The sequence below is a fragment of the Micromesistius poutassou genome (assembly GCF_964030765.1).
Source record: "Micromesistius poutassou genome assembly, chromosome: 24".
In the NCBI taxonomy this organism is placed as follows: Eukaryota; Metazoa; Chordata; class Actinopteri; order Gadiformes; family Gadidae; genus Micromesistius; species Micromesistius poutassou.
Window position 1 is genome coordinate 587,774 of NC_140294.1, and position 17,834 is coordinate 605,607.

General features: G+C 39.9%; 2 protein-coding genes across 2 annotated transcripts; both read right to left on the bottom strand.

The window, feature by feature from the left end:
* Positions 1-4,495: 4,495 nt before the first annotated feature.
* On the bottom strand, positions 4,496-9,089 carry LOC311369713 (putative C-type lectin domain family 20 member A; the record flags this gene model as incomplete). The annotated part of the gene is made up of 5 exons (XM_084487930.1): positions 4,496-4,630; positions 6,025-6,116; positions 7,779-8,114; positions 8,488-8,856; positions 9,059-9,089. 5 exons carry the CDS (start codon positions 9,087-9,089, stop codon positions 4,496-4,498), a joined length of 963 nt encoding a protein of 320 aa, XP_084344056.1.
* Positions 9,090-15,262: 6,173 nt separating this feature from the next.
* Positions 15,263-17,288, bottom strand: LOC311369714 (uncharacterized protein; the record flags this gene model as incomplete). The annotated part of the gene is made up of 5 exons (XM_084487931.1): positions 15,263-15,391; positions 15,616-15,695; positions 15,896-16,237; positions 16,695-16,991; positions 17,258-17,288. 5 exons carry the CDS (start codon positions 17,286-17,288, stop codon positions 15,263-15,265), a joined length of 879 nt encoding a protein of 292 aa, XP_084344057.1.
* Positions 17,289-17,834: the final 546 nt, after the last annotated feature.

Sequence of the window (17,834 nt, forward strand, 5' to 3'; positions counted from 1 at the left end):
TTGACAAAGGCAGTGATATTTTTGTTGTTGGATAACAATTTATTATATGATATCATTATCATTCAGGTGGTATCATTTTGTATATTTTCATTAACAATTAATGAATGCAGGCTGCTACTAGTGGTGCCATTCTCCTCTGATAACATTATGATCATGCAGTATTTAAGGCACTTACCTTTGGTATCCCTTGTGTAGCGGTCAATGAGTCGTTTTATTACTAGCAAGGTGTACAACTCTGTCTGTCTGTCTTCATTTTAACCTCCACCCAAGATGTATATTCCAGCTCTCTAATTGAATAGGCAAAATAAACGTATTAGCCAGAAAGTCCCTCATGCCCCGCTCAATCCAAATTTGACTGCTTGGCTGGTTTCAGGAGCCACACCCGGCCCAAGTCACACTGACTTATTCAGACTAAGGTAAAACCAGCCATCACCACACACTCAGGAGATCTCCCCCCACTCTCCTTCGTAGTGAAACAAAGATCTAGAGAATCACTTTGTTACACAGATAGAGCTTTTTAAAACAATGAAAATGGATGTCCACAGCAACGTTACATTATGTGAATCTGTTTCATCAAATGTGAGCTCAGGCCACAAGATAGGTGAAATCAAAGATTTTCGGCTAATCTGTTTAAATATTTTCAACCCATTACAATAAAGATGCGTTGGTATGAAAGTGTTTACAAGCACACATGACTTCTGAATGTCCCTGCCCTGATATTTAGGGCCGCCCCAAATACTTTTGATTTATTCTGTGAGGCAGAAGCTTTTTTCAATATTTAATGGCCCAGGGTCTGTGTGTGTTGTCTTTCATTGTCCTGGTTCCTGCTTGGGTGGAGCTGGTTCATTATGGGATCAGGAGAGGCTGTCGGATTTACATAAAGGTATTTTATATCACAAGTGTTTCCCTTGATTTCTATGGTCACAGAGCTGGATCATTACAATAAAACAAATTTTAGGATGGTCTTTCTGTTACATTTTGAGTATTGTTAGGGTCATGTTAGGTTATGTACAAGTGTTTCCCTCACTTGCTATAGTCTCAGAGCTGGATCAAGACAATAAAACAAAGGACCATTAACAAAAGGCTGACTACCCAATGATCCAGAGGTGGCTCTCAAGTGACCCTTTCCAGACAAAAATGTCAATTGAAGATAGGGTTAGGGTTAGGCAAGGGTTAGTCAAACATTATTTCCAATAAGGGGAAACCCCGTCACACTGAGTTCCCAACATATAACACACAGAGAGATGTCCCGTGCAACATCATTCATGCAACATGTTGACATGTCTCAAAGTCAATGAGGAGTGTGATGCCTCGCCCAGGCGTTAGTGTATACAAATAAAGTTAGCAAATATCCACCTTCCTTCCAATTTGCATTTTCTTGATGACTTGAAAACGTGGTGTAACCAGGGTGTAATTTGTTGCGGGGGATGGGAGGAAAAATTTTTAGGAAAATTAAATGTTTCATGGCTAATAGGGCCTACCATTAACTTTAAAAAAGATAAAGGCCTGTTGATTGTCATTTTTCATGATAAAAAACCCCCCCCTGGTTTTTTGATAACTCGCACCCTGGGTGCACAATTAAAACCATGTACTTATTTCCCATTCAATGTTTTGATTAATGGCACATCTTTGTTGAATACTCGATTTTGATTGTTCAAAAAATGTAACTATATATTTTTTGTGTTCGGACCCTTGGTACTTCCAAAAGTCTGAATTTCCAGATCTCCCTCTGAACCCCTTTAACTACTCAATTTATAAATCTCCTCTGACTGAACCCTACCCATAACCGACTGTTCAAATATTGTATGATGAATTGTATTGATTCTGAGTATATCAGAAAATATTTTTTCTAGGCCTATATATTAGTAGGCTTTGAGGTTGCTTTGAGGTTGAGGTCAGAGCCAAAACAGGGGCAGCCCTTGGGCACTGGAGATCCTCAAGCCATGCACAAGGTCCTCAATCAGTCTCCAATAACTTTACATAGGAATATACAGGCCTACTTACCGGATTTGTTTTTGACTTTCAAATGTGCCATTTCCACTGTAATTCCATTACCTTAAAGTTATTTTAGTTTACTTCATTTACACTTTTCTTAATATCATTCACTCACTTTTTAAACCCCTAAATTAGCTATGTTATCCATCTTCTCTTAAACCATTTTATCTACAAATAACTTTGTTACATTTCTCTAACTTTCCAAAAGTGTTGTTATCAACATTAACTTGGTAGCCAGACATGTAATTTGCTTCTTTATGTTATTGTATTTTTTCAATATTCACTGCAGAATGATAACATGATTAGTACAGCTCAAGTCTGCTACCTCACTAGCAGCCAGCATGCAAAATTCACCTCAACCCAGTATGTCTTCTCCTTCATACGGGCCCTGACAGAACCCACAGGCCGGCCCTCACAAACACCACGCCCCAGTACATGGCCTGACTTGTAGTGATTTTCCTCCCTTTGTACACTCATCGTCCCCATCTCTAAAAATCTGCATCAAGTCAGAAAAGGAAATCATGGTGTCTCTGTGGTAAACTATCATAGAGCTCAGCGGTAGCAGTTATCTACGATAACAGCAAGCTCCACCAATCAGAGGCGTCGTGTAGCATTGACAGGTTTTTCTGAAGAGTTTTCTTTAACTTGTGGCTTCTAAGTTCTAACTAAGGGACCATATACTGTAGATTTACAATATTCTGGCTTGGGGTTACTATACCTTGGATGGTTCTGACATTATGGCTTATAATCAACACTTCCAGGCAGAATATGAAAGGGGTTTTCACTTCCAGAAACAGACAGTTGCGCTCTATCGGTTGCACACCTCGATTGATGCCCACAGGCCCACAGCCCTATGGAGTAATAGTGCAGACACAGGGCGACACCTGCTGGTTAGTTTTGTGAGTATTTTTTTTTTTTTAATGGTAGGCCTATGTAATTTATTTCTGTTTACACTGTCAATGGCCAGGATAAACCGATCTTTTTCTTTTACATTTTATTTTAAAAATATATTTTATTCGAAAATTGATAATTTATTTCACAATTAGATGAGCTGTCACCTGCTAGCAAAGAGGGAAGTATGGAACTCTTATTTGAAGGTTGCCAGGGACGGCGCTACACCGGGGCTAGGGGGTGCTATAGCCCCGTCAAAAATCTGTGTAGCCCCAGTTAAGCCCCTTTGTATCATAGCTGCTTTTATTGAAAAAAACAGAACCTCTTTATAAAGTAACTGAAGTCGTGAAAATCAATTATTTTCTTAGCACCCCCAACGATCGGTCAAGCTCCCCATTAGCACCGGGAGAGAAAAAATCCTGGCGCCGTGCCTGTTGTCAGCTTGTCATTAAATTCAGAAGACGTGATATAACTTTGAATCTTTATTAGCATACAGATTCATATAGGCATTCATGTCAGGAAGGCGAACTTCCACACACTGATACTCACTTTCTTTCGTAAAGTCACACAAAAAGTACAGAAATTGTATTTCAGTTAATGCACTCTTTCAAACAGTTTCATGATGATATGAGATATATGACATGAGATATATGACGAGATATATGAAATCAGGGATAAACTTTTCTAAACTGATATCTGGACAATCCAGCCATCATAAAATATTTTTTACTCAAGGAAAAGTAATCAAGCTGGAAAATTCCTTCCCATTAAATATCTAAATTGGAGATCTGACAAGCTAAAAAGGTGGGACATCAAGTATAGAGGAGGATTGAGAAAGAACAAGACCTAAACACCTCAAAGACAGACCAGGAAACACCAATACATTTTAATTCTGATGTATTATCAACCCAACCATTGATTAAACATGGATAAAAACTGAAACAATGCAAACCCATTATTCTCATATAGAGCTATAATCAAAATTAAATTCAGGGTAATCAATCAAATGTATCACATTAACAATTTTCCATAAAACATTTGCTAAAAAGGTGCAAACTAGGAACAGATAGAAATATCTGTTAGCCGTAACGTAAAAGCATGCAATGTCAATTCTCAGCCCTGAACCTGAATGTGGATGGACATGTGTCCCTCAGACATGTGTACCTCAGCAGTCTCACATTCTGCTCAGAAGCTGATCCTCATAAACTCTTTAAGGCTAACCCTTCTTTGGTTACATCACACACCTACTCAAACTGAAGTATTGGTCATATATAGCAAACACAGGATTATACATTCAAGAAACAGTATCACTCTTTTATATTGTTGTTACCCTAAAACACAAGATCCTATGCATCCCTACAGACAAAACAAAGTGTATATATATATATATATATGCTTTTCATCCTTACATATAGGTTACTGTTTTATCAATGGAAATGTAACAAAATGTAAAACTTATTCTAGAAATGTGACTATTTATCACTCTCGGGATGTATCTTTGACTACAGGAAAATCTGGCCAAAAGGACAAAAGTAGAGGGATTTCCTTTCACCCAGTGATGATGTTATCGGCAGACAGACATTTGATATGAATCTGCTGATTTATGAGACTATACAGTATCACACAAGCCTTGCTCTTGCTCCTGCTCCTGGTCCTGACACTGCTCCTTGGTGAAGACCTGTCCATCAGAATTGGTTTTCCACGCTATCTTATGGTGGTTGCTCAAAGTCGCTTTGTTCAGCAACTGTTGGGTCTGAAAACAAAACAAAAAGTTGTTTGCTCTAGAGCAGGCAATTCCTCATGAAACCATTATGAATATAATAGTTTATATTCTTTCTGAATAATAACAATATCTGAGACCCTGTATATATGAGATAAATAGTCTCTAGATACCAAAACTCTCTAAAAGGCACAACATGCAGCCTCTTTCCAGTTTACACTTAGGGACAGTTTTATCTAATAGGCTGTGCTGCTTGTACCTTATGTATGACTTATCATAGACAATGGGAAACCAATTCATATTGAACGATTCCTTATTAGAATACTCTAATATGGCTTGTTTTTGGTGCTTCACCAAAGCTCAAAAACACATTACAGTAACACAAAGGGCATGTTCCACCCAATTTGATTGCTACGCTAGTCTATTACATTTGGCAGGATATGAATGGGCAAACATTCAATATGTCATTTTGTTTTTCATTTCAGAAAAAAAAAAATATTTTGTTGATATGGTCCGCCAAACTACATATTTCCCCATTTTGCATTTCAGAAATCTGGTCTCCTTTCCCCTTTGCTTTCTATTTATTGACGACAAGCCCCGTACAAGTTAAGCATGCGACTTAACAAAGCTTCTGCAATAAATTTGGTCCAATCTCTCTTGATCTAAATTTAATAAAGAATATATTTGCATGCAACTATGACAGGGTCCTACAATATGACGAGTATGGTGGCCTAATGATTACAGGAACGTAAACATTATTTGATGTCATGTCTCACAGAACGATTGGACAGGTTGGACTTGAACAAGCGACCCCATTGTCAAGAGGCCAACACAATACCACTTCACTATGTGGACATGTAGACAAAGAAGGGCAGATTAGACTATATTCTGAGAAATATAAGTTTCGTACGTGGAGGTTTTGTGAGCTTGATAGGTATGGTAAAATTGTATTGGTATGCCTAAGAAATTGATTACTGGAAGTAGGCATATCAAAACAACCACCAACAATGTTTCTAAAGCATACTGTGTCAAGACCCACTGTCAAAACTGACATTTTCGTTTTCAAAACGTAACGTGTGTACCGCTCAAGGCCCAGCCTGCGTTGGACAGAGGCCACGGTTCAGAAAGGCAACTTCAAACAAATGTATCCATTTTTAATTTTCAGCTATAGACTTGAAATTTAGCATGGATATACTATGAAATCTCCTTGTAGCCATCAACGTTATACTTGTTTAAAAATCGGAGATATGCATATATTTCACTTTAAAATGTATATCTCTGCCATCTTTGGCCTTATTGCTATGAATTTATCACTTTCGTAAGACCCCTAAATAAACCCTGAATAACATTTAATGACGGAGTTGAATGACGGTGAAGCCTGATGGGTCATCACCCAACTACTGCAAACTAAGACTCACTTGTTTTAAGATGGCAGTTTTCATGGCAGGGTCATTCAGTTCCTGGATGTCCTCTGATTGCACCTTCACCTTGAGAACCCATTTCCTAGTACCTGACACACACACACACACACACACACACACACACACACACACACACACACACACACACACACACACACACACACACACACACACAGAATGTATATGGAGTTTCCCACAGTTTGATGCAAAGAATGACCATACCAAGAAATGATTTAAATGTTTCTATAGAGTGCAACAGTGACCGTCCCCCTTTTTGAACAGCTCTGGTTCCGGAGTAAATTTTCCATTCATTTTTTCCATTGAGTTTTCGTAAAATCTTTAAGCCTGGAACCAAGGTGTTCATTCGTCAAGCTAGTCGTGACCATCAAGAAGAATTTGGTCAACGGAAGAAAAAGCAAAGAGACTGTGTACATTCTTTTTTGTGAAATATTGAAGGAACTTCTCATACCATGAAGCATTGCAAACTTATTATGTTTTCCTAGCTTGTATACTACCCAAATATTACTGCTAGTGCTATATCATATATTTTTATGATTTGTATCATATATTCTATATCAACATACATGTACAGCTCATTTCCTCTACAACTCTAACAACAACTCTAACTTTCCAATCGTTTAGGGAAATCATGGTTGCTGTGGTAAGCGATCGACTTCTTTAACTTCTTAAACATTATTAATTATTCGGTCTCGGGGGCTATTCCCCACTATTCACGGAGCCTGAGGTGAATAATTGTTTTAGTATATAGGGCTACTACTAGCCTAGTCCTAACTAGACCTTCGTACTCATTTCATTCATACCGATGGTCTAGAACTGCTATAGAGACAAACTGATTTCTCACTTGAAGGCGGGTGCTGTTGAAGTTTAAAACCTATTGGCTCTGCCCAGTGCCACTCTGGATCTGCCTTAACCAATCACTAACGTTTGGTCGTGACGTATTTCATGCTTAGCAAACTCCTTCACCACTAACGGAGCCAGTTGGAAAATTTAACTTTTCCCGAATCCCATGGGAAGAAGTGCCACAACATCTTGACCACCAACAAAAAGAAAATCTGGCTTTAATTTATCTATATTCGGCAGAGTTTCCACAACAGACCGAATAGCTTTCTCCATGGTCTTCCTGCTGCTTCCTGGTATTTGTTTGACTACAACTGAAACTCGTGCACGACCTGTACGTCACTGTTCTCAGGCCGCGCCTCCTATTCGCTGATTGGAGGGACAAACGGAGGAGGGAAAAGAAATTGTTCGAACATACAGCACTCCCAGACCTAGTACTGAAGTGAAATGAAAATTGAGCGGAAGTACGGAGGCGGGCGGAACCAGGCTAGCCTACTACACGTGAACACGCCAAAAATATACAAGATAACACTTTTTGCCAGGATTTTTTTATTTTTTATTTTTTATTAGCGGGTTGTTTTTATTAGCGTGACGAGACGACCGTCACGCACGATGAAACCAAATATCCCGAGATAGCGAACCAATCAAATTGTGCCATCTTAGGAGGTTCACGTGTAGCATATACTAAAGGAGCATATACCATTGTTTCACAATATAACGACGCTTGGTAAGTATTGGGATGGTTACGACATTATGGCTTTTAATCAAAACCTCTATGGAGGAAATGAATGGGATTTTTTACTTTCGGAACCACACTTTTGCGCTCTATTGAATGCATTTGTTTTCCTAATGAAAAATGACTAATACAACTTAAATACTCAACGGTTGCTTACATGTACAGAGAAACGGATGCAACTCATCACATGGTCGTGTGCTCCATCTTCCATGACTTTTTTTAGTCATCACAGCGCAATTTTGAGGGTGCCCAAAAGATACAACTTTTAGCCAGTGTCTGAAGGAGGAGTTGCGCTTGTCCGACCAGTGCCACCCATCTTTGAAGAGGCCAATCAAGACATTATAACTATCAAGTGCCTTCGTGACCGCCTGGTTCTCCTCTGGGTTCCTGATGCTGACCAGGTCTGTGTGATGCTTCCTGCAGTACGCCTGTGCCTCGCTAAAGACCTTCACCTCTTTCACTAAGACATATCGGTCTCCACCTTGTCTGTTACCTGAAAAAAATCATTCATTCTTTTTATAGATGATAGATTTAAAATATATAAACTTTATGGGTTTTGAGCTGCCGTAGGTGAGATAAGAGTTGCACCTTTGATTGACAGACAAGATATATTCCCTGAACTAATCAGGGAAGAGAGTCCCGGGAGCGTTTAAAAAAATCGAAATGATCTCATACAGAGGAAGGCGCGGTCAACTAGAGACAGATTCTCACAGCACACTAATAGCTGACAGATGGCTAGGCCATTTCTAAATTGTAGTTATATCTTATCTTACCTACAGCACCTTCAATTGTATATATTATAAATATACAAATACTTTATTATTGAAAGTGTATTGTCCATACCCATGAGTGTATGTTTTCCTTACCATCATAACACATGAACCAGAGTCCTGGTTTGTCAACAGTGTGCCATTTGCCACCTTGGTGACTAACAAAACGACTAGTACCATCATCTCTTTGGAAATTACGGTAATTTCTCTCTCCCTCCTGGTAGAATTCTTCATCTACCAGCGACCAATGCCACTCTAAAAGACTCCCCATATGAAGACCGATCCACCAATCACGAGCTCTCTCTGGATTTAAGGCCAGCAGTGACTTCATTGCCCCCATGTTGTCTATGGTGGCCAGGTCGTAGCCTCTCTCTCTGCAGTAGCTCTGGGCATCAGACCAGGATTTGGGAGTTTCAATTAAACAGTGTTGGCGGTAGTCGGCACAAAAGGACGGGATAAACAGTCCTGGTAGGGGAGATAATCACATGATTTACTGCTTAATATGTTCTTAAAACAGTAAAGAATAGAATAGGTAAGAAAAGACACAAACATGGCCGGTCTGCCGGTATTATTGTTAAGAATGGCTGAAAACATGAGAAGCTAAATATAGCATTATACATACAAGACATTCACAAACCTGTAACTAACATAAAATCAAATCACCAACCTGAGATTAGAAGAGTTTGTATCCATTCCATAGCATTCATGTCTACATAATAGAAAAGGAGTTTAAAATTTGTTTACACTTATTACCCATTACTTTTAGTTTAAAGAATAACTCGATTTTTCCACCTGGACCCAGTTTTGCTATAATCTTCGTTCTAATGGACTAATTTGGACAACCATTTTTTCGATCGGTCCAGTATGGCCAGAACGCTGCAGCCGTAAGTGAAACAGGCTGCAATATTATACTATGGGGCAAAGGTACCTGTCGATTTACGTCGTCTAACATTGAAGGGATCCCTACAAAGAAATACAACCTTTTCCATAACCTTTCACCTTGATCTGGGCTTTTAGTTATTTTGTCCAACCAAGTCTCACTCAAGGAGAAGTCTTTTTGATGTTGAGGAAGACAACGTAGGAAACGTGAGTAAGAGCTTGACTGAGTTGGACTACAGAAAGCGTAGGTCAGTGTTATATAAAAGATTTGGGTGAAGGACAATTGAGATATTAAAGACCATAACGAAATGACCTGCAACAACGAGACTTCAGAGCAAGAGTATTCCTTGGTTGGACACAATCACAAACAGACCGGATCAAGCAAAAGGAAAATAAAAACTTTTTAATTCACTGTAAAAGGATAATTTTAATGTTGTCAGACACGAATAACAATCTGAGCATGTCAGTAGAGAAAAACAGCCTTTAAGAGGCCGTACATTGACGGGCGCTATTGCCCCCAAGGATTACATTGCAGCCCTTTCACTGATTACAGCTACAGCGTTCTCTCTCAATACTGGAACAATCGCCAAATAGTTTTCTGCACTACAACACCCAAATGATCATAAAATTGTGTCCAGGTAGAAAAATCTCCTTTAACATGTTTTCCTTTAACAGGATAAGGGTTAGTATAACAGATATGTTGAAAAAAGGTTCATTCTCGCAACGATTATAAAGCAATTTAAAAAGTTTAAAAAATTCAGATACAATTTTTCTTTTCGTTAAAGTAAAAAACTTGGTAGGAATGATTTAATCATGTTAAATTGAGTGTTCAATTAATGCAGGTTACTACTAAGTGGTACCATAATCATACAGCAAATAAGACAACACTCACCTTCGGTTTTCCTCGTTGAGCGGACAATGAGTCGTTTTAGTTACTAGCGAGGTCATCGCTTGCCCAAGATATATATGTTTAGCTCTCAAATTTGAAATGCAAAACAATGAGTCAAACAGTAAATGCATCCTGCCCTTTAATACCAGATTTGACTCCTTGCCTGCCAGTGGGTTCAGACTGATAAGAGAATTAAAACACACATCCAAACAAATAAACATTGTTCTATTTCATTTACACAGTATTAAATAAATATAGTGGTTGCTTGCAAGATGGAAATAATTTTGTCTCATTGTAGGATAGTGAGCCATTACTTGAGCAAATATTTGTATTTCTAAAGCTGATTAGACTACAAAATAGGCAGAGCTGAAGCTAATTTGGCGGCAATGCCATGGCGTGCATGCAAATGATTTCTGCAAAGGTTTTTACATCAGGACCATTTACATGTGGTCACATTCCCCCCTCCTAATACACCAAAGGGGGGAGATGGCACAGAGCTTTGGTTTTACAAAAACAATAAATTCTTGAAGAGTTACCGTAAAGTGCAACTTTATATGCCATATACCAAGGTAGAAAACTTAATCAACGGTGAGTTCTACAGATTTTGAAGCATCCTTAAGTTCAGACTTATTTTTTAACATCTATAGTTTAACTCACGTTATGCATATAAATGATTTACTCTTTCAATATAATTTGAAGGTCTACATTTGAGTTTGTATGCATGTCTTTATTTGTGTGTGAACAGTCATGTACTATAACAAAATCATGACCGAAACAGACGTCATCTTGTAGAAGTGGACTCGAGAGGTTCATCACATTTACATGGATCGACTCACCCAATCAATTTCCATCCAGCTCTCACATTTGAAATGCAAAACAATGTGTTGAATTCCCATTTGAATTCTTGAGCTGCATGCAATCCCAGGTTGGTTGAGGAAACACATATCCAATTAAATAAACATTGTGCCATTTCAATTAGACCACTTAAGCAGTACAATAGTCATTTTTATTTCAGATTTACTACGTTAAATGATTGTTAGGCGCCTCCTCTTCTGACCCTTTGCAATGGAGCCTGTACTACATCCCCTTTGGTGGATCCAGGGGTAAATAAGGACAAAACACAAACGCAAAACTCTGCTCAGATCTGCTCACATCTCGTACACGTTTACGTCACATACATGCGCCAGTACAGGGAAATAAACAAACATGTCGGATTATTTCCATGCGTCGGACCTTCAAGCTGCTCTGGCAGCTGTAATAAACTTACAGGAGTCTTTCCACAAAATGTACAGGATATGTACAGATAGTATTACTGAACAGAGGGATCTGTAATGCGCTCAGACATGGCGGTGTTGTGTGATAGTGTATCACAGCACCACCTAGCCGCCTGGCATGCATACCCAATCGAATTCCACACACTTTTGCGTCACCGTATGCACGCAGATTTCCTCCAGAAAACGCTTGTCTAAACACGGAATAAAAAGTGAAGACGCGACGCCACTTAACTTGTAACACACTAGTATAACAAAACTAGGCCTAACTATTCACTAACTCTGCAACCAAAACCAAACAAAAGGCCTACTCTGCTTACCTAAAAAAGGGTGATTCAGGAAAAACACAAGGGTGGCAACAACCAACTGACCTAGTGTGTTTAACAAAGAAGTACCTACATGAATGCATGTGTAACCTACCCAACCAGCCTCCCACTTCGCACCACTCACCTTTTACAAGTTTAACTAAGGCTCTAATGAACCACACAGGAAGGGGCTGAGGCAGCAACCAGCATGCCAGCGGAGATCAGAGAGAGAGCCCCGTGAGTTGCACAGGTGACCTCCATTTATTGATGGGCCTCACTTCTGATTGGCCACAGCAAGGGTTGAGGGAAAACCACTCCAGCTCACCTGTGGAGAAGAAAGGGGGAGGGGGAAACAGACAGGAGCAGAAAAACAGGCACACAGTAGCAGTGTTCGAAATCGTTCCCTATCAAGGATATAGTGCACTATATAGGGTGCTCGCCATTTTGTAGTGGTGTTTGAATTCTCAGTGGTTAATTTCATTCACTATATAGTGGACTATAAAATACACCAAAATTTGAGTGAACATACAATGTTCCCTACATGTTACTCCCATATACCACAATGCAATGCGGGCGCATTTACTGACACAAATTACGTTTAGAAATGTTCAGCGTAGTGTCCGAATTCTCGTTTGTTTGTTCCCTATATAGTTCACTATATCATAAACACTATATAGGGAATAGTGAGTGAGGGAATAGGGAACAAGATCAGTTGACTCCTTACTCCCCGACACCGTCAAAAAAGTGTGCATCACACACAGGGCCGACTACCAACTTGAGCGCACGTTCTGCGCTTGCGCGAGACATAATGTCTCCATAACAGCAGGCGGCGCTAATCTGTATTGAGGCCCAAAAAACCGAAAGGAAAGCCCAAAAAAAGGAAACGACGGAACATCTATCTAGACCAAAACACAGAGCACACCATCATCACTTCCTCTCATTCACTGATTCGCTAGTCAAGGGCTAGCACTCCACCAATCAGTTTGGCCCGACTAAACAATTTGGTCATGGCCGGTACAATATGTGCAATCGGCGGAAAAGAAAAACACAGGCGGCTTGAAACAATCACCGACGGCGTTGACGGCGGTCGATCGCACAGCACACATTAAACAGACTCAGGGCACCGAGCTCGCCAGACTGTCCGACGACCGATAATGTGGTTGGTGTGTAGGGGCCTTAACACCCCAACCCTCATGAGTCCAAACCTACTACATACAATAACCTCCTCCAATTCTCTACCAAGCACGTGACAGAGCATCAGCAAGAACATTATCCGACCCCTTCTTATGGCTCCAGATTATAGTCCTGGGGCCGTATTCACAAAGAATCTTAAGGCTAAAAGTAGGTCCTAATTAGGCGTGTCAGTTCTAAATTTAGGACTCCTATTTTTTTTTACTTTTTTACTAAAGTAGAACACTTTAATCATCATTATTTATTTCAAATAATAATAGGAATAAATGGTTTGAAGTAAAAAATAATATAACTACTCTTACTTATGATTACTATCTAGTCATTTATTGTAAGATGATTTATGTATTGAGTTTATAATCAGCTCAGTAGCAATTGGTCCTGGGAGTCGGACCAGTGGGGCTTTCGCTTGCGTTTCACGTTGTCTTCGCTTTCATTCATCATGATAGGAGGACTTGAACGGTGGTATGGGCTGATATGTTTAGTGGCGTAGCCACGGGTGTGCCTGGGACACCCAAGCGTTGTCCTGGCACACCTAATTATTTTCTGAATTAAATCATTACAACGATTTATTTTAATTTAAAGTAAAATGTGACAGAGAGCGCGGTGAGTGGTGCACGTTGCACTAGGACTGCGAAGTGTAAGGTCTCGAAAAACCACATTTGATAAAAGTTGGCCAAGCCTATTTTAATCAGTGCTCTGGTTATTGCAGCACGTATCAATCGCTCCGGACCCTGGCTTCCACCGGACACTTGCAGCAGTTATTCTAACAGCGTTCCGGTAAATCACCGTGAACTTGAGGCCACCCAAAATCTCACAGGCGCACCTTAATTATAATTTCTGTCTACGCCCAAACTTTAAGTGCTGGAAATATTATCATTGGATAAAGTTTGCAGGGTGCTTTTAATTACCTCCTTCATATAATGCAATTTACTTATTTGTATTGTTTGCTTTCTCTCTCTTTTTAACGTGCATACAATGTCATTATTGTGGTCTGCACAAACTTGTCATCATGCATGTATTCTGCTAACTGCACTGTCCATAACTATTTGATAGGACTTCATTTGTAGCCTAGGCTATTTCCTTATTTTTCATTGATTTAATGGGCTCGTTTGTGAGAAGTTACGAATGAGTTTCAACGAGACCGCCGGCACTCAACAGCCAATCACCGTAATGACCGCTTCTAAACTTGTGCACGAGAATCAACATAAGGGGGCGTTAGGGGGCGTTACTCTTAGTTCACTCTTAGTGATGTATCCTTAGTATGAGTAGGTCTCAAAACTCCTAGCAAAAGAAAAAAGAAAAAACTTTTAGCACGAGATAGGAGCACTCCTAGCAGTAAGATAAAAAGCTTTGTGAATACGGCCCCTGAACTATTAATGCCCAGCGCATAAGCCGCCGATTGTGGTCATACATCCTGGAGAGAGCGGGTTATGATCTGTGAAGAACCTCAAAATGCAGCAGGGCAAACAACAGGGATGCATACTCAGTCCCCTTATGAACACCCTGTTCACACATGACTGACGCCAAACACAGCCAACATCGTCCTTATGTAAAATAGGGTTGTATGCTTCAAAATACCACACATAAGATGATTAATACATTTTTTATTACGCATGTTTTTGCTAGTCTTGGCATATTTCTGGACTTTTATGTGACTATATGTAATATACTCGCATATATTTTGCATATAATATTTAAAAATAAGAACTATTGAATGAACTCTTAGCAGATAGTCAGATACATTCCAGTCAAAATCAAAACTAAACAAAGTAAAAGCATGCAAAGTCAATCCTCAGCTCTGAACCTGGATGTGGAGTGGACATGTGTCCCTCAGCAGTTTCTGAAGCGCCAACATTCTGCTCAGAAGCTGAGCCTCATATACTCTTTCAGACTAACCCTTCTTTGGTTACATCATACAGCTACTCAAACTGAAGTATTGGTCATATATAGCAAACACATGATTACCCCATTCAAGAAACAGTATTACTCTTTTATATTGTTGTTACCCTAAAACACAGGCCCCTATGCATCCAGAAAACCTAGATTATCACGTTTTGCAGGTATGAGACATTTGACCCAATTGGCATTCATGATCCCTACAGATAAAAATCTTTAGTCCCCTTATATATATGCTGTTCATCCTTACATAAAAGTTACTTGGTTTATCAATGGAAATGTAACACAATGCAAACCTTATTCTAATAATGTGACTATTTATCACACTAGGGATGTATGTTTGACTATAGGAAAATCTGGCCAAAATTAGAGGGATTTCCTTTCATCCAGACTTGATGTCATCTGCAGACTGACTATTATGAATCTGCTGATTTGTGAGACTACACGGTATCACACAAGCCTTGCTCTTGCTCCTGGTCCTGACACTGCTCCTTGGTGAAGACCTGTCCATCAGAATTGGTTTTCCACGCTATCTTATGGTGGTTGCTCAAAGTTGCTTCGTTCAGCAACTGTTGGGCCTGAAAACAAAACAAAAAGTGGTTTGCTCTAAAGCAGGCAATGCCTCATGAAACCATTTTGAATATAATTGTTTTTATTCAGAAAGAATAGAAACTATCAGGGCTAGGAATCCACAGCAGGTGACCAGACAATCCCGTTTTCCAAGGACAGTTCCCATTTCTGGTGGCCTGTGGCCGGCTGGAGCTGTCCCCAGAAGTGTGTTGTTATGACTCACTTGTCTGAGGATGGCAGGGTCATTCAGTTCCTGGATGCCCTCTGAACGCACCTTCACACTCAGAATCCATTTCCTAGTACCTGAGTCTCACACACACATAACCACACCCACACACAGACACACACGCACACAGACACACACACACGCACACAGACAAAAAAGTGATAGAATAGAGCTGGATTTTACAATGTTTGGTGTAAGGAATGAAAATATAATTCAAATGTTTCCCTTGAATATTTGTATAACTTATACAACTCCAAAACACTCAGCGGTTGCTTACATGTACAGAGAAACGGATGCAACTCATCACATGATCGTTGGCTCCATCTTCCAGAAATGTGGCGCGTCATCACAGCGCAACTTTGAGGATCGACTTTCCCACGGCTTGACTTTTCATCCCAGTGTCGTAAGGAGGAGTATCGCCCGTCCGACCAGTACCACGCATCTTTGAAGAGGCCGATCCAGACACGATGTCCAACACTTGCCCTTGCGACTGCCTGGTTCTCTGTTGAGTTCCTGATGCTGACCAGGTCCGTGTGGTGACTCCTGCAGTACACCTGTGCCTCGGTCCAGGTCATCAACTCTTCAACTAAGACATATCGGTCTCCACCTTGTCTGTTACCTGAAAAATGAAATGATTCCTTCGGTTGCATTGAACGCATTTTCAATTATACATTTAAAAATGTATAAACGTTACGGGTTTTAAGGTGCTGTAGGTGAGACATCCCCTTGCGCTCCCTCCATATGTTTCTCTTTAAGATAAAAGATGTATTCCCTGAACCAATCAGGGAAGAGATGCCCTGATTGGTCAGGAATGCCCCGGGAGCGTTTTAAAAATCTAAACTAGAAACTGATATTATCACAGTGCACTAATAGCTGACAGTAAGGTCAGCTAAGGTCTTACCTACACCACCTTCAATTTTATATATTCTAAAATATATATATACTTTTATATATACATCGTTAAGTGTATCAATATTCATGCGTGTATGTTTCCTTACCATCATAACACATGAACCAGTGTGGGACTTTAGCTCTCTCATGGTACCACTGTTTTTCTTCTTGAACAGCAAACCTACGATCAGATTTCCCTTCGTGGATTTTACGATAATTTCTCTCTCCCTCTTGGTAGAAGTCTTTGTCTGCCAGCGACCAATGCCACTCTTCAGGACCCCCATAATGAAGACCGATCCACAGCTCATCATGAGCTTTGTCTGCATTCAAGGCCAGCAGTGACTTCATTGCCCCCATGTCGTCTATGGTGGCCAGGTCGTAGCCTCTCTCTCTGCAGTAGCTCTGGGCATCAAACCAGGATTTGGGGGTTTCAATCAAACAGTGTTGGCGGTAGTCGGCACAGAAGGACGGGATACACAGTCCTGGTAGGGGAGATAATCACATGACTTACTGTTGAAATTTTATAATAAATATTTTTTAAATTTAACAGGAAAGTAGTAAAATATAGGAAAGTACGACGTAAACATGGCCCGTCTGCTGGTGTAATTGTTACGAAAGGCTGACAAACATGAGCAGCTAAATAAAGCAGATTGACTAGCATAAAGGTGGCTAACAATGCATATTTCTAAGACATTCACTTTTGATGCACACACCTAAGTAATCAATAATGGAAAAAAAAATCACCAACCTGAGATTAGAAGAGTTTGTATCCATTCCATAGCATTCATGTCTACATAATAGAAATGGACTTTAAAATAGTACACTTCAATAACTTTAACTGTACAGGATAACTGCAGGATTGTTCAACCTGGACCCAATTTTGTGATCATTTTGGGTCTACGGGAATAATTTGGACAATCATTTCTGAGATATGCAAGAATGCTGCAGCCGTAATCAGCTAAACAGCCTTTTACCTTTGGGTAATAGTCCCCGTCAATGTCCGACTTCTAGCATCATGGATATAATTCATACAGACAAATACCGCTTTTTTTTCTTTACCTTTCAGCCTGATCCGGTCTGTTTGTTATTGTGTCCAAACAAGTCTCGCTCAAGGAGAAGTATTGCGAGAGTTAAGGACGAGAACGGTGGAAACGTATGTGAGAGATGGAGAGAAGAGAGTTTGTTTTGTTGGACTACAGAAAGTGTAGCTTAGTGTTGTATTAAAGATTTGGGTGAAGGAGAGTTGAGACCATAACAAAATGACCTGCAACAACGAGACTTCAGAGTATTCCTTGAGCAAGACTTGGCAAAAAACAGACCGGCAA